Source organism: Eubalaena glacialis, chromosome 19, assembly GCF_028564815.1.
Source record: "Eubalaena glacialis isolate mEubGla1 chromosome 19, mEubGla1.1.hap2.+ XY, whole genome shotgun sequence".
Classification (NCBI taxonomy): Eukaryota; Metazoa; Chordata; class Mammalia; order Artiodactyla; family Balaenidae; genus Eubalaena; species Eubalaena glacialis.
The window spans coordinates 51,181,259-51,204,563 of record NC_083734.1 but is presented as its reverse complement, the minus strand read 5'-3'; the positions used below and the strand labels follow the sequence as shown (position 1 = coordinate 51,204,563).

At 55.5% G+C, this 23,305-nt stretch overlaps 3 protein-coding genes across 4 annotated transcripts; all 3 read right to left on the bottom strand.

The window, feature by feature from the left end:
* Positions 1-1,984: 1,984 nt before the first annotated feature.
* CD7 (CD7 molecule) lies at positions 1,985-6,336 on the bottom strand. Its single transcript, XM_061176120.1, has 5 exons — positions 6,242-6,336; positions 5,103-5,177; positions 3,531-3,845; positions 3,154-3,287; positions 1,985-2,357 (listed from the first exon to the last, which is right to left on the bottom strand). Coding segments are annotated over exons 1-5 (633 nt in total). The 5' UTR covers positions 6,243-6,336; the 3' UTR covers positions 1,985-2,249.
* A 1,253-nt stretch (positions 6,337-7,589) lies between these two features.
* On the bottom strand, positions 7,590-21,800 carry SECTM1 (secreted and transmembrane 1). 2 transcript variants are annotated; one of them, XM_061175682.1, is made up of 6 exons: positions 21,736-21,800; positions 10,341-10,494; positions 9,835-10,149; positions 9,224-9,256; positions 8,808-8,971; positions 7,590-8,412 (listed from the first exon to the last, which is right to left on the bottom strand). In XM_061175682.1, exons 2-6 carry the CDS (start codon positions 10,426-10,428, stop codon positions 8,398-8,400), a joined length of 615 nt encoding a protein of 204 aa, XP_061031665.1. In that variant the 5' UTR covers positions 10,429-10,494; positions 21,736-21,800; the 3' UTR covers positions 7,590-8,397. The 2 variants fall into 2 exon arrangements, with proteins under 2 accessions (XP_061031665.1, XP_061031664.1); XM_061175681.1 differs by having other exon boundaries at positions 7,590-8,971.
* Positions 14,553-15,813, bottom strand: LOC133080085 (DNA-directed RNA polymerase III subunit RPC4-like). The gene has a single exon (XM_061175933.1). It carries the CDS (start codon positions 15,747-15,749, stop codon positions 14,553-14,555), a length of 1,197 nt encoding a protein of 398 aa, XP_061031916.1. The 5' UTR covers positions 15,750-15,813.
* Positions 21,801-23,305: the final 1,505 nt, after the last annotated feature.

The window sequence follows — 23,305 nt, the reverse complement described above, 5'->3', positions numbered from 1 at the left end:
CCCATTTTTTATTTTTATTTTTTGTCCGTGCCATGCGGCTTGCAGGATCCTAGTTCCCCGACCAGGGATCGAACCCGGGCCCTCGGCAGTGAAAGCACCAAGTCCTAACCACTGGACCACTTCCCTGCCCCCATTTTACACTGAGGAAATCGAGGCCCAGGAGGCTCAGACCCAGACACAGACATGTGAGAACCAGGACTCAGGCCACACTCGGGTTCTCTGTCACAACGGAAACAAAGCCAGGAGTACTTAAATGCCAGTGTGCTTACATGTATGTAACATGCCCAGCATGCAGTGGTGCTCAACGTGGGGCAGGGGGCACATGGAGGAGGGACCCACCCCTGCCCTTCGTGTCATCACAGTCCTGGCAAAGGACAGAGAAGCAGATGATTAAGGGGTGATCATGCGAGGGGAGGACGGTAGGGAGCACAGCCCCGAGCATGGACCACAAGGAGGGGAGGAGGACCGAGGGGGCACAGCCTCTGGTCGCTGGGGTGGAGTCGGGTGGAGAGATGCCTCCGATGACAAGGGCCTCTGGAGGTGGGCCGATGGCGCTGTCTGCTTCCGTCTCAGGTGGTGAGAAGAGGGCAGAGCTACGGTGAGAGCTGAGGGTCGGGGCAGTGGGAAGGGTGGCCAGTGTGACTGGGAAACTACAGAGCCCAGCCCTTGAAGACAGCGTGGATCCCACTCCTGTAATTTACAGATGGGGAAACTGAGGCCCAGAGAGGCAGGACTTGCCCAAGGCCACAAGAGTGGAGACCAGAAGTCAGCAGGCAACAGGTGGACACCTGCTGTATACTTGGCTCTGTAGGGTGGCCTGCCTTTCCTTAGGGTCCTGGGAGGTAGGGGGTACAGGGGCGCTGTGTTCCTTGCCTTTGCCCCTGGTACCCGTTTGGGTCCCAGCTGCAGGTCCCGGTACCCTCCACAAGAACAGCTGAGATCATGTTCTGAGCTGCCCAGCCCAAGCCCAGGGTGTCCCAGTGACTCCCTGCCCTGGTGACACACACCTCACAGCGACAGAACCAGTGTCAACACCCCATTTGTTCTTCCATTATGTCATCTGTGTAGACATAAAAGTACTGTCATGTGTTTAAACAACTACATACACCCATCTGTGCTTTATAAATGTGGGATCATACACACACTCTGCACCAGCTTGTATTGTTATGGCATCTTGCAAAGGTCCTAGCGTGATGTTTCAGATTCTTCATGGTGCCCTTTTAATGCCTGCTGCATGTGCAAACCATAATCGATATAGCGGTTCTCTTATTTGGACATTTAGGTAATTTCTCAGTTGTTGATTTTTGTATTGAAAGCAACACTGCCATGGATATCACTGTAATCTTGTTTCTGTGCCCAAAGATCTTTCCCAAAGATATAATTCCAGCTAAAACGAACATCATTCGCTAATGACGCTTTAATCTTTGCAAACCCCATGGATGAAGGGTTATCTCATCTCAGTTGGTGGGCAGCATGGTCTGCTGTTTCTTGGCCCCGAGTCCAGGAGGACGCAGCCACGGTTCACATCCACTCTTGGCGCGCCTGTTTCCCCAAGGTCGGTTCCCCAAGGTCCCATCGCACCCCAACATGAGCGCACACCGGGAGTGGCCCTCTATTAAGACCCCCAGACCACTGCTGCTAGCTCCCCTTCCTCCATCCCCACGTCACCCCATGGTGGAGGCTAGTGAGGCCAGGAGGACTCTGGTTGATTCGCCCCTTCTCCAGCCTAAACAGGGGCTGGAGTGAGTGTGTGTCCCCTTGCCCCTCCCTCCTTCCTGAAAACCTCACACATAATCCCTTAGGCTGTCAAAGTCCTTGGAGACTCTAGGGAGGGTGTCAGGCAAGCATCCCCTCCTCGACTCTAAGCTGGCTGAGAAATAGACACTGGAGTTGGAAAGGGGAGAAGAGAAGACCTTTACTTCTGGCAAGGCTGGGCTGGGGTCAGCGCTCAGCCCCCAGCCTCCCCAGACCCCCCAGCTGCCCGCTGCCCCAGGCCCAAGTCCCTCCTTCAGAGCAGCCTCTTCTGCCATGGAAGGGTCAGGGCAGCAGGACGACAGAAAAGCTTCCTTCCCAGTGGCTCCAAGGTGCCAGGAGCAGCCTCAAGGGTGGGAGGCATGCAAGGAGGGCTGCCTGGAGGAGGCAGCAGCAGCAGCCTGACTGCTGTGGGGAGCTGCCTGTGTGTCCGCGCTGGGTTGGATGGTCTGCCCAGAGCTCTGCTGGACAGAGGGAGGCCTGGGGTCCTGCCAGGCTCACTGGTACTGGTTGGGGATGGACATGGTGTTACAGCGGCTGTGGGACATGTCCTCGTAGATCACACACGCCGAGCTCTTATCCCTCGCACAGCAAAGTTTCTGGATCTGAAAGAAAGCCTGCGATCTACCACTGGGGGCAGCTCGCTCAGGGGCACCCTCTATCTTCAAGGCACCTCCCCACAGGAAGCTTTTAGATTTGGGGGCCTGCATGAACCCTTTTTAGGAGGGTCCTCGGCCAGACCCCCAGTTCTCCAGAGCTGCCCAGGCCTGGGCAAGGGTGGGCGAGGCAGGGCCCTCGGGCAGCGGCGGGGAGTTGGAGGTGGAAGTGACCTTACTCCCTGGCCCTGGACAGGGAGGGGTCTGGCTGTTGCAGGGGACATGGAGTTGGAGGCGCTAGGTGAAGGTGGGGGCAAAAGCTGATGGACCAGGGGCAAGCTGACCACTTCCTGGCCCCTGTCTCTGTTGCCCCCTCCCCTCCTGCCTCCAGCCCATGATCGCACATGGATTTCACACACCCACAGGCCTGACACTCGCATATGCACACCATGCACATGTGCGCACACACGTGCACACTCTCACAGTCACGCGCGGCATCCCCATGCTCTCCGAAAGGGTCTCTCTGGACCCTCCTCTCGCTCCCCCGTAAACGTCTGACCAGGACGTGTCTTCCTGGTCCCACGTCCGTCCTTGCTGGGGGCTCCAGTTCTTGGGTTTCCTCCCACCTTGGACCTTGCCGTCCAAACCCTCTGAGCTCCAGGAGACCCTGACGGAGGGAGTGGGTGGGTGCTGAGGTTTCCCATGTGGCCAACTCCCTGGGGCTTAACCACTCTCCTTCCCTCCTTGCTCTCTGCGAGATGCGGGCTTATAGGGACGCAGATGACATCTGAGGGTCCACACTGACCTGTGTCCTTCTCAGCACACACACTGCTCCCAGCCCCAGACCGACGAGGAAGAAGCCCACAGCCAGGGCCGTGGGGAGGGCAAAGTGTATCAGCTGAGTCTCCTGGCACGTGTTCTCTGTTTGGGGCAGTTTTTCTGGGAAGAAGGAACAGAGAGAGGCATTTGGCAGGTGAGGGAGTCCACGAGAGCCTCTGGGGTTCAGGGCAAGGGTGGGGCTCTGGAGTATGTGTGCATGTGGGAATCCAGGAGGCTTCCTGGAGGAGGTGGGCTCGTGGTAACTCAAGCAAGGGTAGAGGGAAGATCCTCAGACAGGGGCAGATGGAGCCCGGGCTGGCCAGCAGGCAGGTGGAGTGGTCCCCGGGGTGGCACACTCCTTACCTGTCACCACGACCAAGGTCCCGGGCCCCCAGACCTCGCTATTCATGATGGCCTGGCAGGCGTAGTCACCGGTGTCGGCCAGCTGCAGGTGGTGCACGCTGATGGTCAGGTTGTGCTGCAGCCCTGAGAAGGTGATGCGGCCCCGGAACCGCTGGTCCACGGTGGGCTCCCTCCCGTTTTCATAGTAAATCACGTTGCTGAGCTTCGGCCACCTTTGCTTCAGGTAGATGCCAAGCAGGGGCCCCAGGGTGGAGCAGGTGATGTTGACAGAGTCCCCCTCTAAAGCGATCGTGTAGGTGGGGGACTGCCAGACCTCTGCAAGGGGGACCTGCCACTGTCACCACCAGCCTGGCCAGAGGGGCAGGGACCCACCTCTCTGCCGGGGATGGTGGCAGGGCAGAGGTGCCCTGGGTCAGCCCACTGGGTGTTTTCTGTTTTTGTTTTATTTTGGTTTTGTTTTTTAATTTAAAGAAGGCTTTAATATCTTTTTTTTTTTTTTGGCCATACCGCGTGGCATACAGAATATTAGTTCCCTCACCAGGGATCGAACCCATGCCCCCTGCAGTGGAAGCGTGGATTCTTAATCACTGGACCACCAGGGAAGTCCTGGACAGCCGGCTGTTGTCAAGGATGAGGCAACTTTCAGAAGCCTTGGAGCAGCTCATGGTGCCAGCACTCTGGGCTGTACTCAAGTTCCAAAGGGGCCCCAAGGGGCTGGGCAGCCTGTGACCTCTCCCCACCCTGAGGGTCGGGGGAAATCGGAGCTGGGGCCTCTTCCTTTCAAAGTGGCAGGCCGTCCGCTGAGACCTCCAACCACTCTCCCAGGCTCTACACCTTCTCCCCCTCTTAAATGACAGTTCCCGAGAGAGCCGGGGGCACTGTCCTGTCTCCCTGTCTCTTTCCAATGCCTACTGCCTCAGTTTCTCCACCATTTCCAGGCACCTGAAGCCAGTGGCTCCATGGGGTGGGCATATCCTGGCTTGTCCGTGGGACACCCAGAAAGTTCCCTCATCTGCCCAGTGAGGCCCAGCAGGACCCACTTCTAGGTGCAAACATAATCCAAATACCAGCTCTCCACAAACTAAATTCTGCAGCTCTTTTTGGGAGAGACAACACAAGAATTGCACCTGCCGGGTCCCCCATCCCACCTTGCGGAACTAATCTCTCCTTCTTACTGCAGAACTTCGCACAAAAGGTAAACCGAAGGACAATGTTCTCTCAGGACAAAGGCAGCCTTGCTGGTTGTAGGAGAGAAAGTCCCCAGACATTCAGGTAAAGAGAAAGAAGAGATTCAACCATAGTGATTCTGCACCCAGATATCAGCGTCTTGGTGCCCATTGTTTTTTGTCTAAGTGTCCAAAGCTGGACCTTACCCTCTGGAGGGGCTGCCAAGGCTTCAAGGGAAGGTCACACTCAGCATCCCCAGCATCCCCGGGAAGGGGGAGCACCCCCTTCCCAGAAGGAGAGTCCAGAGCGGGGAGGGGAGGGCTGCAAGGTTGGCTGGGTGGGAGCGCTGAGCCCGCTGATGGGTGCAGTGGGGGACGGGGGGACGGATGGTTGGGAAGTGCTTACCTTGGGCAGCCAGGTTGCAGGGGAGCACGAGGAGCATGGGGAGCAGCTGGAGCCCCAGGAGCCCAGCCATGTTCACTGCAGCGGGGGAAGAGCAGGGCCCCGCTTACAGGGCTGTCGAGACTTCCTGTCTGCAGCACCTAACTGCGTGCCACCACCTCACAGACAGCCACTTCCAGGGGCAGTCAGGGCAGGATGGAGCAGGAGGTAGGCAGGGGGACTGCACACACTGACTGTAGGTTGGGCACTTCAGGAGGGCTTCCTGGAGGCGGTGCCATGAGTGAGGGGAGGCGCTGTGGGCGAGGCTGGGAGGGGTGGCCCTCATCCCCCCCCCTCTAAACTGCTGAGTGCCTCCAGGTAGACCCATGGTCCCGGTCCTCTGCCCCTGCTTCACAACAGGGAGAGGAGAAAGGAGGGTGAGGCAGGGGCAGGCCCAGGAGAAAGATAAGGGGGTCCCCACGTGGGGACCTGATTTATGCCCAGAAACTTGGAGTATTATGTCAGTCACACCCGCAGCGTGGAGGCTTGCTGTGGCTGTAGGGACGGGGCCAGGGCGTGTGCCCAAGGCTACGGCTGCCCTGGTGGCTTGCGATTCCGCTTCCTGTGGGTGCAGGGGCTGGAGGCATCTCAGCTGGACTAGCATCCTATGTTGGTGCACCAGGCCCTGGTGATCAGCCCCCAGGGCAGAGGGAGACCCATGCCTGGCCCCTGACCCCGAGGACACAGAGGCAGACTCTAGGCAACCAGGAGGTCATTCCTCTGTGGGCCACGGCCAGATGGCCAAGCCTCAAGTGTTGGGCCCAAAGCCACACGTGCATGTACACAGGTGTGTGCGCATGGCTCACATGTGGTCTGAAAGCCTTAAGCTGTTTCTTCCCTGGAAGCCCCCTCCACTGGCCAGATGCTCCTGTCTGTTGATGGCTCAGGGTCCTGAGTGGGGTTTGGGGATGGGGGCAGATTAAGTCTGCTAGGCTGACCCACAGACGCTCCTTGCATGAGGGGTATCTATTTCGGGGGCAGAATCTTGCCAAAGGCCCCTAGGAACCTAGCAAGTTGTTTGCAGGAGGTGATGAAAGCATAGGGCTTGGCAAAACAAGACCCTTCCTAATCTCATTCTGCCTTTGTTTATCACCAACACTCACTGGGCGCCCATACGTGCCAGTGCCTGCCAAGAGCAGAGGGCAAAATGGACAGGAGACCTGTGGCCCAGAGCTGACCTCCAGGGATGGAGAAGCAGACCTGCAGCAGGACACAGAGCCTGTGTCAGGAGAGGTGGCCAGACCTCAAGGGGCCATAGGAGTAAAGGACTGAGGAGATGAGGGAGGGTCATGTGGTGTCCGGGAACAGCGTTCCAAGCAGAAGCATAGCAGGTGCATGATCCCTGAGGCCAGAAAGTGCCTGGTGTGTCTGCGGGTCTGCAAGAGGCCCGTGTGGCTGCAGAGAGGCAGAGGCACTCAGGGGGAAGGGCTTCTAGGGCATTGCAAGGACTCAGAACTAAACTTCCTTTAGAGAAATCCTTGAAAATACAGACAAGCAGCAAGTAGAAAATGAAAATTAGTCAGAGACCCAGATGCAGTATTTCCTTTTAGGTTTCCTGCCTTGGGTGTGCAGGGGCTGAATGACTTACATGAGCCCGTCCCACCGTAATACCAATGTTAAAATAACCTTTGAATTACTTCAAATGCATCAACACTTTTTGTCTGTTTCAGGCAAAATGGAACAGATTTCATGGCCCCCAAAGCATGGCGGTCCCAGGTGCTGTGCACACTGTGTCCCATGGGCTTGGCCCTGTGGTGGCACAAACCCAGTATTTCTCGTGTGAACGTTACTTTAACCTGAGAGATGCAAATGCAGCCCATTCTAGAGCTGGACTCTGGGTGCCAGCAAAGCTGCTCTGGGATCATCCTCCTCCTGTGAGGCCACAGTCATCAGGCACCGCGCAGGGTCTCCAGTTTTGGATTCTTCATGGTGAGTGAGGACTCCCAGATGTCTGGTCTTTTGGATGCCTTGGGACTTTTTAGTTTTTAAGACTCGAAGCAGCTTGTTTCAGATTTTTATTTTCTCCACTTAAAAATGTGTTTCTCAGCTCATTTGACGATTTGCTATTTGGTTTAGTTTATTCATCTTGAGGGTTAGCAATACGGATGTTTTGCAAAGCACTGAATGCAGTACTTCTAGAAAAATCTTCTTTTATCACCTTATATGTACCTTTTAAGAATACACTAAACGCACCACCAAACCAGTTCTACAACAAATACTAAGGGAACTTCTGTAGGCGGAAAAGAAAAAGCCACAACTAGAAACAAGAAATTTATGAAACGGGAAAGCTCACCAGTGAAGGCAAACACACGGTAAAGGTAGCAAATCATCCACACACAAATATGATATCAAAACCAGTAATCATGAGAGGAGGAGAGTACAAATGCAGGATATTTGAAATGCATTTGAAATTAAGAGATCAGCAACTTAAAACAATCATGCATATGTATAGACTGCTATATCAAAACCTCATGGTAACCACAAACCAAAAATCTATAATAGATACACACACAAAAAAGAAAAAGGAATTCAAACACAACACTAAAGACAGTCATCAAATCATAAGAGAAGAGAACAAAAGAGGAAAGGAAGAAAAAAGACCTACCCCACCAACCCCTGCCAAAAAAAAGAACACACTCAGTGGAGTTACACAGTTTTGATCATGAAGACATCTGGCATAAATGGGTTTGGGACCTAGAAGAGCCAGCAGGTGGGGCAGATGCGGGGGAGGGGAGCCCCAGGGCTAGGGGAGACCAGGGGGCTGGACACAGGTCCCCAGCAGCCACCTGTCCTGCTTCCCTTCCAGAGGGGCTGCTCTACCCCCTGGTGGTGGAAGAGGGGCCCGCGCGCCATCTCAGGCCCCTGATCCCCGCATCCTGGCACCACAACTGCTGGCAGGAGGGTCCCCAAAACTTGTTCTTGTTCATAGTCCAAAGACAGGAGGGTGTCCACGATCAACACAGGACCCCAGACTGGGGTGTCTCCGAGGTGACAGCAGCATGGCCCTCCTGCCCCAGGAAGGAGCCCAGGCCAAGAGGCCTGGATGGAGCAGAGGAGGGGGAGGGTCCTGCTGGGTCAAGTGCTTTGGAACTTGAAACTTTTGCACTTTTGGCCACAGGAGCTGCTGAAGAGCCCTCCTCGGCTTGCCTGTCAGGGAGAGGCCAGGACGCTGCCAGGCTTCCTAGTCCTCGGCCTGGTCCTCCCCTCACTTTCCCTCTGTGTAGTGCAGAGCGTGGTGCACAGAACTCCCCACTCTGGCTCAGAGCCTCCTTATCTGGGGAGAGAGGGAGGGAGGGAAGAGAGCCATCGGCAGACACCTGTGCCTACAGGCACACCTGAGGACACACCAACTGCCCACACATCGTAGGTCTCCTGGAAGGAGCAGGAAGTCCAGCTCCCCCCATGCCATCCTCCAGGGTGTCCTGGGGACAGTGGGGACCCGGTGGTCTGGCTGGGAGTGGGGCATCTGTGTTCTGGGCCTGGAACTGCCATAGTGGGCTGGGGTCCTCTGGGGGAGGGGCACCAGCACTCTGCGACCTTGCACGCTCCCCACTCTCCCACTAGCCCCGGTGGGTACAAGGCCATGGGGCTGAGTGTCCATGCTGAGTCTCAGAAGACCCCATCCAAGACCCCCTGCTCGGCCCACAGACCAGGCACAGGGGCCCATACCTGCTGGAGCTTGGAGAACTTTGGGGAGCCAGACCTTCTGCACCAGGCCAGCAAGCAGACCAGAAGGACGGAGAGGGCGACCAGGGCGAGGATGGGGAGGACCACCTGGACCTGGCTCTTGTCTTCGGGGTCAGGCTTGAGATTGGGGAGCAGCATCTCCGGGCCTGTGGAGAGTGGGCGGGACCTCCACCCTTTGTTCACTGGTGCAGGAGCCACTGCCTGCCTTGAGGGCACCCTCGAGGGGGACTTCACCTCCAGCCAGGAAACCCATAGGTGGGAGAGTGGCAGGGAGATGGGGTGCATGGGATGGGCAGGGTGCCAGGCACAGAGGGTGTGGGTGTCTGATGGGGGGAGACCCAAGGGGGCTTCCTTGAGGCTCCCCTCCTGTACCCCAGGATGAAGATAGAAACACCTACCCTGGGAAGGTGTGAAGAGTGTGTCTTGGGGCTCTGCCAAAGAGAGATTCCAGATAGGTTGGTGGGGACCTGCCCAGGGCCAGCCCTTATGCAGCCCCTCCACCCCGGGTATCAGATGAGCTCTGGATACAGGAGTCCATGAGGGCCTCACTGGCTTCCCCTCCCAGGGCCCGGCTAGGCTGGGGGTGCCGTTCTCAGCCCCTCCCACTGTACCTGGTCGGGGGCAAAGCTGAACCCCTGCTCCCTGTCCCCAGAGCTCGGGGTGACCACGACTGCATTACAACCAGGTGTGGGGAGGTGAGAGTGAGGGGTGGTGACTTGGGGAGTTTTGCAGCAAAGGAAGGGGGGGAGTAGGAGGTTTTTAGGGAGGGAAGGGACCAGCTCCCTGTGCAGGCAGACAGGGGATGGTGCCCAGGGCATGCGTGCACGGGCTGCCCTGGGGAGAAGCTCGGAGGGGGCACAGATGTGGGGTGGATGGAGCCGATGGAAGCCCTCTTTAGACCCCATCCCTGTAGCTCTGGGCACCTCAGGTGGGCAGGAATTGCTCCTCCCTGGTTGCTGCCCCTCCCAAACAGGAAAGCACCTGGGGGTCAAGGCGCTCCTGCCCTCACCTGAGACGTTCAGGGTGGTGATTTTGAAGTTTCTCTGGAGCCCCACAAGACTCCACCTGTACTGCCCTGCCTGGGTGTCCTGGGCTTTTTCAATCGTCAGGTGCGCCTCGCCCCCTTGAACCCAGAGCTGCCATCCACCCTGGCAGAAGTTTCCTGGGGCCTTTACACTGAAGACGAGCTGCCAGCTCTCCCCGTGGTAGGTTCGCAGGGAGATGTTGATGTGGGAGAAGAGGTTGGAGATGTTGCAGGCCATCATGGCTGGCTTGCCCCTGAACACAGAAACAGCGTCCTCGGTGCAGCTGGGGCTGTCCCAGTCTGTGTGGGGATACAGTCCAACATGTGGGTCATGGCTGGGCCTCAGGACATCCACTGATTGCCCTCCCTGGGGTCACTGACACTACCTGGGGCCTGGGCCCTCCTGGCCTGACCTAGGTCTCTCCTTCCACCCCTGTCTCACCCCCGGGGGGGGCCCCAGCAGCCCAGCAGAGTGGGACCACGAAGTTTACCTCCACTCTGAGCACTCCCAGAGATGGCCAAGAGCAGGAGGGCCCAGCGTATGCTGGGAGCGGGTAGGGGAGATGCCGAGGTCGACATGGCCGGCAGGACGGGGAGCAGGCCTCAGGGGTCCCTCGTCTTCCTTAGTGGTTTTTGGGACACTCCCTGGAGGAAGGAAAGCCGATGAGTCAGAGGCCCCCTGGCCTCCTTCAGAAGCCGGTGGGAGCGGCCACAGCCTGGCCAGGGCGGGTGGGGGTCCCCAAGCTCCTCCCTGACCGCTGTGCCTCGACCCTTCTCTGTACCTTTATGATGTGTGCAGTGGGGCCAGTGTCAGACAGATGAGAAACATGGACGAGACAGGAAACAAGTCCCTGGGAGACAACCCCATTTACATCGCAGGGGTTATCCTTCAATTTTATATAAAACATACAAAACTGCCTGAGCCGTGTGTCCTGTAGAGACGGGTCGTGACACACAGAATCTCGCGTAGCCGCTTGAACCTGACACCAACCTAAGACCACCTTGGAAGCCCCCAGCCCCTCTCCCGCTCTTGCATTCCACAGCTGGGCATTTGGGGACATTTGGCCCACTTGCCAGATTTATTAACAGAAAGAGTCTTCCTGTGGAACTCGTGAGTTCTGATCAGGAAAACTGAACTTTCACTTCCTCTGAAACAAGTGCCCATCTCAGGCTTCAGCCTCCAGTAAAAGTGACATTTATCCTGATTAGTTTAAGCTATTTAAACTATTGACCCTTTGATTAAAATAATAATAATAATAATAATAATAATAGACTTTTTGGTTTTGTCTTTGAGCAGTTTTAGGCTTACACAAAAATTGGGCAGGAAGTGTAGACAATTCCCACACCCTCCATTACTGGCATCTCCAGTCAGTGGGGCATTCATTACATCTGATGAGCCTATAGTGCTTTGTTCTCACTGACTGAAGTCTACGCTTTACATCAGGGTTCACTCTCGGTGTTGGACATTTAATGGGTTTGGACAAATGTATAATCACATGCATCCACCACTAGGTAACATACAGAGTAGTTTCACTGCCCTAAACATCCTCTGTGCTCCATCTATTCATCCCTCCTTCCCCCCAACTCTTGGCAACCACTGATCTTTTTACTATGTCCATACTTCTGCCTTTCCCAGAACGTCATAGAGTTGGGACCCTTCCGTTTTGAATTCAGCCTTTCTGAGTTTTTTCCACTTTGGGGGGAATTGGGCAGAAGGGCCAGGATCAAAGGGAACCGTGAACGCAATCGCTTCCAGGAGCTTGGGGCCGTCGGTGAACAGGCTCGGTCCTGACCTCAGGAGGCTCTGGGCCGAGCAAGGAGAATGACATTGGGAGGGACAATCTCAGTCGTCCCCCCCCCCCCACTGTGGCCACATCGCACCCTCATTCCAAGCACTGCATGTGTGGAAACTCGTCAAATCCATGGGACTTTGACCAGGTGGGGCCTGTGGTCCTCCCTGTTGTCCCATCTCCCCATTCTGCCCCAACCCCCTCTGGGTTCCTGCCTCAGAGCCGAGCTGACAGCTGACTGCCTGTAGTCTTGCCCCCTCTACCTGCCTCGCCCCTGGGACTCCTGTTGGGCTAGTGGTCTTTGGACCAGCAGGTCCTGGCCAGTGTACTGGTGGCCCTGGGAGTTCCTGGTGGGAGTGGAACAGGGTGCACAGCCCTGCTGATCTGGGGGCCTCGGAGCAGCAGGAGAGAGGCCCACTCTACCCTGGAAGGAAAATGGCTATATCCAGCTTTTGAAAGAAACATCTAATTTGAGTCAGGAAGGGTTTCGAGAACGTAAAATGCAAACCAACCCATGCTCTCCTGTCCTCCTCCTGAATGGCTGGGTCTGCAGGGGCTCTGGGTTGGCGGCCACACTCCTGGGGAGGGCAGGGGTGGACCCTAGCATGGGTGTGCCCATGGGCCCAGGGCTGGTCCCAGCCGGCTCACCCTCCAGGGGGATGGACCAGGCAGAGCAGACAGACAGATGGCCAGGCTGATGGATGGGTGGTGCTTTCTTTCTCACTCAATCCACATGGGATTCTGGAGTCCCGGGGTGGGGTGTGTACAGGGTATGGTGTACCGGTGACAACGCATCCCCCTGCCCTTAGGTGTCTTGGTGCTCTGTTCTCTAGTAGACAGTGCTGACCCTGGGTGCATCCTGGATGAGACCCCATGGCAAACCCAGAATGGACTCTATGTGGTATGTGCCTATTCTCTTAAGAACAGGGACCCTGAATCTCCCTGAGGTTTGATTAATCGCTGTGCTGCATGTGCCCAGGCATCTTACGACAGTGCTAGCAGCAGTGTTCCTAAACTTCATAAATCAGAGGCAATTGCTATACCCTGGATGCCAGTTTTCCATCTATGCATGGATACCTGTTTAATCTAAGAGCACACATGGCCCAGAGCTGCGTTACTATGATTCCTGGTGTGTGTCTTCCCACCACTGGTCCAGTTCATTCATTCATTCACTCACAATAATCAGCACCCATGAGCCCACCTCCCACATCAGGCTCTGGCTGACCTTGCCCCTAACCTGCACCCACCAGGCGGCCCCGCCGGCCCCCCCGCTGCCTCCCCCACCAACCCTCCCTTGCTTTTTTATGCATTGTTTTGCGCCTCTGCATTCCTAAAAAATAGAGAAGCTTTATTTTAGCTGTTTTTAATAGTATGATAGGCTACTGGCCAGTTTCCGCTGGGGAGCCTCCTTTTGCCATCCTTCCAGGCTTAGCCAGCGGACCCGGCTGCCAGGAGGCAGTGACAGGTCCTGAGGCAGCGGAGGTGTAGGCCACCCTGGAAGCTGAGTTGCCAGGCCCCACCAGGTGTGGTCCCTTCCAGCGGCTCTGAGCTGCGTGGGGCCGGGGTCGGGTTCCAGAGTGGTCAGTGGGCCAGAGTCTAAACTCGTGTGACCGGTGCTGCTGTTTCCCAGCTTCCTTTGTTTGATTTTCTAAACTTGTTTCTATTCCTAATTCACCGTCGGAAGGACAGCCTTCTTTTCTCATATATGTACCATATCTGTAGCTGAGAAAGAAAGAAGCACTGAAAGATGTCAACTGAGAGACACGTATTCTTGTGCACACGTGTGCACACACACGTGAGTAATTTTACATATGTGGAATCATATGAGACGAGCTTCATCAGAGATGCCCACTGCCCGTCCTCTCTCCTTTCTCCCTTCATACTGTATGTAGTGGGGTGAATGGTGACCCCCAAAACACATGTCCATCCAGAACCTGTGAAGGTGGCCTTACTTGGAAATAGGGTCTTTGCAGCTATAGTTAAAGATGAGGTCGGGGACTACAGGGGGCAGACTGGTTCATCCTGCTTTTGGCCCTTTGGGTTTCTGCATTGCCACTGCCTTTGCAAACCCTTTGCCCATTTTCCTGGGATTGTCTGTCTTCTCCTTACAGGTTTATAAGACTTTCACGCCTTACAGAAACAAACCACCATCCACGGCAAGTGCCTCCCCATCATCATTTCTCCCCTGATTGTTTCTGGAATAAAGACTCCACATGTTTATGTCATCCTGTCTGTCTTTTCCTTGAAAGTTTCAAGATTTTGTTTTAAAGTGGTTTTTGTTTGTTTAAAGTATCCTTTTTTTTTTTTTTTGAAACTAAACTAACATTTATTGAGCGCCTACTGTGTATGTCTGGCCTTGTGCAAGTTTTCATCGACAATATTCCACTGCATCCTCATGCCAACCCTGTGAGGTAGGTATGGTCCTCATTTTTGTCAGATGAGGAATACGAGGCTCAGAAACGTTAGGTAGTTTGTCCAGTCACACAACTAGTAATGGACAGAGCTGGGGCTGAGTCTCAGATTCAGAAGTCCCTGCTCTCTCTCTGGCACCGCCTCTTGGGGGGAAGGAGGGAGCAGCAGCTGTCCGTACACTTCCTACCCTGAGAACAAAGACGTCACCAGAGAAGGAGCCTGTCCTTTCCCAGACCGTGCCCCCGCTCCACCTGGGGAGGATGCAGTCAGTTGAAGAGCTAAGCCATAAATATAAAAATAAACAGCAGGGACAAGCCCCCCAGCAGCGAGGGTGTGCAGTCTCCGTGCTGTGGGAGGGTCATTGCGCCGTTCACAGCTGCTGCGGGAAGGAGCCATGTGGGGAAAACTGGGACAATGGCTGGAGTGGGTGGGCTAAACAGGCGACGTCTGGAGCAGGCAGCAGCCGTGGACACAATCCCCACCGTCCTCCACCTGCTCATTTTACCGGTGTTTGTGATCCAGCAGGGATTCAAAATTGGGAGAACATACAAGTGTGTGCTTTACGTGTCCCAGGACTGTCATGTCACCCGTCCTACTGTCTCCAAGGCCCACGGACACCAGCTCCTGCAGGAAAGAGCAGGTGGTCCCCATGGTCACGTCCAGAGTCACCTTGCCCAGGAGGAGCTGCACCTTCCCCGACTTGCGGATGAGCAGCTTGCCGACCTGACCCTCTGTCAGGTCACCCAGGGTACAAGCATTCTCTGCGAGCCTGGCTTCCCGGTCTTTCTCCTGCTTTATAACCACCATCTGTCCGTCCTCGCTCTGCACCTCTGTCTTGATAGGCTTGACGTCCTGAGTGGGCGGCTGGCCAGGGAGTGAGTCTGGCAGCTGCAGGAACAGCAGCTCTTCCTCCTGCGTGAGGCTCAGCTCCCTGAGCAGCTCTGCCACAGATACGTCCTTCGGGAGGCCCGGGGTCTTCCTGGATGCTCTGGAAGAAGCCTTCATCTTCGCCTCCTCTTCCTCATCTCGCGGCTCCTCTTTCACTTTCACAGCAGGCACATCCACCTCCATGTCCTCTTCCTTGGGGCCAGCCAGCCAAGGTTTAACATCTGGTTCTTCATTCTCTTCCTTAAAAAGCCAGCCCAAGTGAGCCAGCGGCAGCTGCACAGGCATATTTCGAGTGTCATTCCTCAGCCCAGGGTCATCGATGAAATCATCCTTCTCCAGCATACGCAGAATCTGTTTTGTTTCTTCATCTGTCTCCCTCTTCTCCTTTTTGATGTTGATGATGTGAGAAGGCCCCATGTCCGACACATCCACCGTCTTATCCCAGTTCCCCTTTTTCTTCATCATTTCAGCTGGGCCCTGCTCAAAGATAGAGTGGGACTGGATCACTTCTGGGCGCCCCCGGCCCCGTCCATGGCCCTCTCGCTGTCGGTCTCTATCCCTATCACGCTTCTCCTTCTTGACAGTTACTTCTTCCTTGGGCTCTTCCTTGACCTTCCGACTGATGATATTTGGGGTGAAGGTTTTCTTCTTGACTCCCCCGAGGGTGAGATCCCTGGAGCAGATGGAGGGAAGGCGGCCCGGGGTGAGGGAAGGTGCCGGCCTCCGCCCGATAAGCCCCCGCGCCCCAGGAAGGAGGGGTCGGAGCCCTCCTGGAGCACTGGGCTCGCCCGCAGCGTTTCCTTCTGACATGGTGCCCAGGCTGCAGCTCCGCACCACGCACGTCCCGACTTCACCTCCGAGGCGACCCACGGTCGACCCCGGACCTCGGCGCCGGGCGGAAGTCTGCGTGGCACGGCGCGGGCACCGCCATCTTGTCGCCTAAAGTATCCTTTTAAAAAGGCCTCCCAGGACTTCCCTGGTGGCACAGTGGTTAAGAATCCACCTGCCAATGCAGGGGACACAGGTTTGAGCCCTGGTCTGGGAAGACCCCATATGCTGCGGAGCAACTAAGCCCGTGCGCCACAAGTACTTGAGCCCGCGCTCTAGAGCCTGTGCTCCGCAACAAGAGAAGCCACCACGATGAGAAGCCCGCGCACCGCAACGAAGAGTAGCCCCCGCACCGCAACGAAGAGTAGCCCCCGCTCGCCGCAACTAGTGAAAGCCCGCGTGTGCAGCAATGAAGACCCAACGCAGCCAAAAATAAAATAAATAAATTTAAAAGAAAATAAAATAAAAAGGCCTCCCAGACCGTTGAGAATCCATCATGGCCAAATTTTGTCTATTTTTATGTTCAAATCTTAAATCCACCTCAAGGTCTTTTTGCAAGTGGCACGTGACAGGGTCTAATTTTGCTTCCTTCCAGGAGGGCAAGTGGTGCCCGAGGCACTGAAGAGTGAAGCACCCTGTCCCCTCTGGCCGAGGGACCCCCACCAAGCGGGGCCACTCAGAGCCTGCCAAGCCATGCGGTCCAAGCCGCTGTTGTCCATCGTGTGTTTTCACCCCTGGGATGGCAGGCTCTCTCTACCGCTCTGTTTATCTTTCCTTGGACGTTTGTCTTCCATGAGAACATTAACATAATTTTAATCAATTTTTTTTTTTTTTAGAACCAAGTTTTTGATGATTGAGTGGAGAGGGGCCGTTGTCCCGATCCTGCCCGAACCTGCTCAGCATAACACAAAAGACGCTGAGATTTCACAGTTGGACACAATCCAGTGACTACCTTTCTGATTTCACTGCCAGTCAGCAATTGCCAGGATGGGTATAAATAGCTCATCACCATTACATGTTGCTGAGAGCCTTATGTGATAGAAGGTTCTAGAAAGAGGTTTTGCAACTTTCTGTGCTGGGGCTCTTCCTGGCACCTCAGATAAGATCTGCTCAGTCCTTTTCCTGAGTATTTTTGCAAAACAAGTTTTCTTAAATTGGAATACACAGAACGGTGCCGAGCAACACATGGGGCCCAAAGGCATCCTTGCTGGTGGTACACAGTGACTCCTGGCCCCCTGGCCAGAGCCCTCAGGGCTACCTGGAGGGAGACCCCTGCACAGGTGTGTCCTACCCCGAGCCTGGCTGGGCAGACAGGAAACTCATCTTGTGTGGTCATCTCTGGCCACTGGCCCTCCCTAGAGGAAGCCTTGGGCAGGACCCCCAGCATTTCCAGTCTCCTCAAGGTCTCCCCCCCACCCCTGCCACTCTGCTGCCTCCACCGACCTCAGAACAGCCTTTGGTCCCCACACTTCCCCGGCCATCCAACGTGGGTCTGGGTGCCCCATCGACGGGGAGGCAGGCCAAGTCTCCCCAGGCTGGAGATGCGGGAGGACACGCTCCCAGGGAGGCCTGCCCGCTGACCCCCAAGGCTGGAGCGGGCAGGTGTCCTCAGGGCCACGTGAAGGATTCACCCCCAGGGGACCAAAACATGAACGCCACCTAAGCCCATGCTCTGGGAGCCTGGCCCTTCAGCGGCATGAGTGGTGGATCCCCCTGCTGGTGGCCTGGTGTATCCACCGAATGCCCAGTGCACAGACTTGACACCCGGAGTCCTCTGAACGCGAATTTATTTCTACCACGTTCCTTCTGTGCAACCTCGAGCAGGCGTGTTCTTTCTGGGAGGGAGATACCCAGGGGTCTGTAGTATCCAGAAGGAAACCCTCCCCCTCAAAACCTTTCCTCATCACATGTTTTCCTGACTGTTGTCCGGCGTTTATCCTTCCTATAAATTTAAGAGTCGTGTTTCAAGTTCCAAGTACACTTTCTGGGATGTTGATTGAGAATAAATGAATGGGTGGGTTAGTTCACAATCCTGGACCGTGCAGGGCCTCACCAGCCTGGAGAAACCACCTCCTCTTCAGAGGCTTCCTTGATCCTACTCCCACTCCCTGCGAGGCCCAGCCCTCCACATGCAAGCAAGCACACAGGGCACACACACACACACACACACACGCACGCAGTACTGGGGGGAGGGCCCCTCAGGGCCTCCCACTTGCTCTGCATACAGTAGGTGCTCAATCCCTGCAGACCTGCTCAGCCTCCCCTGCAGGGCCATTCCCATGAAGGGTGCAGTCAGTCCCCCATGGTGGGCCCTGGGCAGGGGCCTCAGCTGAGCTGGGAGGGTAAAGGTCAGCTTTGGTTCGCACCCGGATCAGGTGACATGGAGAGGGGGTGACCTCAGCAAAAGTGTGTTTACGTAACAGAGGCTGACCTGCCTGGCTGGACTTTGGGAGGGAGCATGTATGTTGACAAGTAAAAGGAAGCAGCAGGCTGAGGTCCAGAGGTTGGCTGGGAGGACAGCCGGGGACCTCCAGCGATGAGGACGGGGCCCTCTGAGAGAGGTGTGCGGGGGTTCCCCGAGCCTGAGTCAGGTCCGCCAGGCCACCCTTTGCCCTCAGTATTGGTATGTCCTATTTCACCTGCCTGCCAGGGAAACACCCTAGTGAGGCCAGCCCACCAGTCTCCCGATCCCGCCAGCCTCCCGCCCCAACCTCTGTGGTTTTCACCACACTATATACCCCAGTATCCTAACAATTATTTAATTTATTTTTTTATACGTCTTCATTGGTGTATAATTGCTTCACAATGCTGTGCTAGTTTCTGTTGTACAACAAAGTGAATCAGCCATAAGCATACATATATCCCCATATCCCCTCCCCCTTGAGCCTCCCTCCCACCCTCCGTATCCCACCCCTCTAGGTCATCGCAAAGCACCGAGCTGATATCCCTGTGCTATGCTGCTACTTCCCACTAGCTAACTATTTTATATTTGGTAGTGTATATATGTCGATGCCACTCTCTCTTCACCCCAGCTTCCCCTTTCCCCACCCCCCGTGTCCTCAAGTCCATTCTCTATGTCTGTGTCTTTGTTCCTGCCCTGCCACTAGGTTCATCAGTACCATTTTTTTTACACTGACTCATTTTTTTAAACATTAGTATTTATTGTAGCCTCACCTTAAGAAACACCCATCTGTAGTCATTAGATGTGCTATTTATAGGTATGTTGTCACACAAAATGAAATGACCAGAAGACTATTAAACCAGGAAGTGTCACAGACCTCCTACCACCACCTGGTGTCCTCCCGAGGGGGTATGACCTGTGTAAAGGTGACCCCTGGCCATCCTCTGTCATGTTGTCAGAGGGAAGCCAGAGGCTGCTGAAGGTGTGGGCTCCCAGACAGGCCCTGGGTGGGACTCCAGGCTCCTTTTCCCACTGCCCAAAGCCTCCAGTCTCCTCTGAGCCTTCCTCAGGCCATGGTGGGGGGGGGCTCTGCCCTCACACACAGGAACCTCTCAGTCAAACTTCATGTGCTCCCTGAGGTTCTCCTCACCAGGAAAGCCCCTGCATGGTTCCAGAATCCAGATAAGAGAACACCTGGGTCGCACCCATCTCTGCCCCCAAACCACAGCCACCTTGGGCCTGGCTCCTCACCATCAGAGGATATAGCCTAAGAGCTGGGAAGACCTCCAGCTCGGGGCAGATCCCCAAAACTGTGGACAAGTCTTAACTCAACGGAACAAAATCTATAAAATGGAGACACAAACTTTCACCTTATAGAGCACAGAAGGGCTGTCTGCAAAGAGCTATCCTGGAGATGGAGGAGCTGGACTGGGGATGGAGGGAGATCCCCACGTCCTCAGGAACATTCTGCTGCCCTGATCTGTCTGGGGCTCCACTGCTGTCTTATTTTTAAACCTAGGTATATTCTATGCAACATTTGCGACATACTTGTATTTCAAAGTGATTCATTATCTGAAATTCAGATGGGTTTTTAAGTTTGGCAGCTCCACTCCTCTGCTTGAGTCTCCCCTCTTTTCTCCAATGCTGCAAAGGACAGAAAAATGGGAGAGAGGGAGGCCAGGGCACAACAGGGAAAGTGAGGGGTGAGAAGGCAGAGGCTCAGGTGTGGTACAGGAAGATTGCATGCATGGGGCAAGGACTGGAGGGGCCCCAAGATGTCTGGGATTGGGAAAAGCGAGGCAACAATTCAGATTTCTCTCAAATCATGGACACAGGTGCTGGCATCTGCACATATCAAGATGGGGCAACACAGCTGGGATTTGTGCAGTCACTTGGGAGCTGTTCACATTTGGGAGTCAGTGAAACACCTTGGGAAGTGCATGCCACTGCCAGCACCTTGTCCTGCCACAGGATCTTGGGGAAACTGAGGCAGCAGGTTTGTGGAATTAAGGGTGTCGGCTGGCCAGGTGCACAGGGGTCCTCGGTCAGTGGGGATCTCCATTCCCACAGCACCTGAGAGCGGCTGGAACAGCTTTCCCGCCTGCCGCAGAGGCTCCGGTAACACCCACTTGTATGTACTTGGATGTTTACATGGGAAGGTGAGCGCAACGCTGCCCCGGCCGGCTTTTCACCAACACTGTGGAGGGAGGTGACCAACCACCTCCAGAAGATAGCTGAAAAGGCGCAGAGCCCCAATCCTGGCTCAGAGGGAGGAAATGCCCCAGTCCAGGGTGCCACTGCCTATGTCCTGTCCCTGCTGCTGTGGCCTGGAGGGAATCCCCACTGGGCATGAAAGTCCTCCAGACCTAGGGGCCGAGCCTGAAAACCCTTCCCGCCTCAGCCTCAGCACATGTCTTCCCTTCTGCCTTTCTGCCTGGCTGCTTCTCACTCTCGTTCACAAGGTACTTCCTGGGGACTTCCCTGGTGGTCCAGTGGGTAAGACTCTGCGCTCCCACTGCAGGGGGCCCGGGTTCTATCTCTGGTTGGGGAACTAGATCCCACATGCATGCCGCAACTAAGGATCCCGCATGCCGCAACTAAAGACACAGTGTGAGCCAAAAATAAATAATAAACAAATAAATATTTTAAATAAACAAATAAATACATTTGGATATCCCATAAGACTTTATAAAATAATAACAAAAAAAACCCACAAGGCACTTCCTCTGAGAACCCTCCTCTCCCTGCACCTGCTGGTCGTACCCTCTTGGGACCTCGGCACCTCCCCACCACCTTCACTATCACTATCACTATGTCCCTGGGGATGAAGGCCTCCCAGGGGCTCTGGCTCCACAGGCATGGAAAGCGGTTTTCCAACTGCAGATCATTAACCAGTAGTGGGTGGTGAATTGAATTTAGTGATTGCTGCTGCAGTTAAACCAAAAATGAAAGGGCAGCGTGGAAAGGGGCAGTTGAGCACCCACACCACCTTAGAGGAAGTCTCTGGGGGGTTTCATTCTGTTTTATGAGTGTTTGTGAGTGAATGAGCTGAGTGCCTGTGAGTGTGAGAGTCCACGAGTGTGCGTGTGCACCCCTGGGAGTACACACAAGTGTGAATGTGTGCACGAAACTGAGCGTGTGTGCGCGAGTGGGAGAGCCGCCGTGCTGGCCCTGGACGTGAACGCGTTTCGCCACAGACGTGGTCGGGGGCAGGAGGGGCTCTGTCCGGATGGGTGGATGCCTGGGAGCCCGAGATGCCACCTCTCTGCCCCTCCAAGAGCCGAGCCTGGGGATGCCCTGCAGAGACGCAGTTTCCCACCTCGACGCGAAGTCCCTGTCCCCTTCCTCGGCGTGCAACCTGCGCCCCCGGTCGCTGGCTCGCGGACCCCGGCCCGGCGCTCTGGGCGCATCTCTGTGGCACGAGGCGGCCAGCGTTGAGTGAGGGTAGGGAGCTCCGCGCCCCGCCGTCTCCATCCCAGCGCGTACCTGAGTGCACCAAGCTGTCCGACACCCGGAGCCCCGCCCCCGCCCCTCTGGGCCTCCCCTCCCGGCCCGCGAGCCCCTCACCTGAGTCCAGGGTCCCGATGCGCCCGGCTCATCCACGCCCGCAGCTGCAGCTCGTCTGTGCGCTGTGGGCCGGTTAAAACTGAGCGATCCCGGGGCGGAGCCAGGCGAGGAGGAGGCGGGAAGGAGGATCCAGGATCCGCTTGAGGTTGAGCACCCAGGTCCTATATTCAGGAAGGAAACCCAAGTAACGGGAAGTCACTCGAGTTTCAGGAACTGCCCTGAGTTCACGGGAAAAGTTGATGATTTTCTTGGTAGTGATTTCCTACACTGCATTAGATGATCATTCTAAAGAAAACAGCAGGTGGTTGTTTTCCTGGAGAGCCAATCCCTGGAGTTCTCCATCCTCAAGCTTCCTCAGAACAGATGCTTCTTTGGGGAGCTGGGTGGGTTCACTGCCCTTCGTGGATCAGGGGACCTGCCAGTCCCCTCCTGTGTGCACCACCCACACACACAGGCTCACACCCAAGGGGCAGAGCACTGCCTATTGAGACTCCTCAGAGCCTGATTCCAACTTGTCAGAAATGCAAGTTGGGTCCACTTGGAAGTAGAACTGGGGGTGCAGACAGGGATAAGGAGCCATAATAAATAGGAGCAGGGGTACAGAGTTAAAAGGTTAAACTGCCCTTTATTAGCCCTTGCGCAGAAGGAGCTCCTCCTCCCAGCTCCCTCCCCACTGAGGGTCAGACCCAGGGTGGGCATGGAGACACATCTTGGGCAGACGAAGGTGACCTAGGGGCATACCTGTGTGAGATCGTTCCCAGAGGGTGGAGGCCGATAGGTGCTGACCTTGGAGAAACATTGGAAGCTAGGGGTTCATTACAGGGGTTTGTATGTTTCTCATGTACAGATGGTTTTGGTGCTTATTATAAAAATCACTAAGATAAAAGTTTCTCTTTGAGACTCTGAAAGTGGGGAATAAGGGGAATATGTGAGCGTTACATGGGTGGGGAAGGGCGGAGGTGTTTGAGTCATTCTTTGTTCACTCTAGGCTCCGTTTTTCAAATTGCTGGAGGGAAGCAGGTGTTGTGGACTTGAATCCAGAGTCCTTGGTCCATGTCCAGCTTCGCCAGCTTTCGGGGGCTCGTCAGCAAGGCCCAGCTTTACTGCAGACCAGGAGGCAGCTGCTGACACTTCATCCACTCGTTGTCACTCCCCACTGACCAACCTGCTTAAACTCGCCAAGCTTCATCTTCCTTGTGACAGAGGGGCAGGTGTACAGATGCAGCTGCAGGCAGTCTGTGTCCTGTGAACTTACACCTGGGGCAGTGGAGTCGTGAGTCAATGGCTATGAGAAATAAGGGGGCGTGTGCAGGGCTGTGTCAGGGGATGGGGGGCAGGAGAAGGGGTTTGTCTCCATCCAGAGTGGGACGTCCCTCATCAGACCTGAGCTTCCAAAAGCCCCCCGGAAGGCAGGAGTGGGGTGGAGGCAGTGAGTCTGGAGGTGCTTGCAGTGGTTCCATGGGGGTGGGGAAGGCTCGGAGGTGTATGGAGAAGGGAGAGCCCACAGATATTGGTGGTTTGGAGGTGGGGTGAGGAAGCCTGGAAGTCCCCAGTGCCAGCTGGGTGGCAC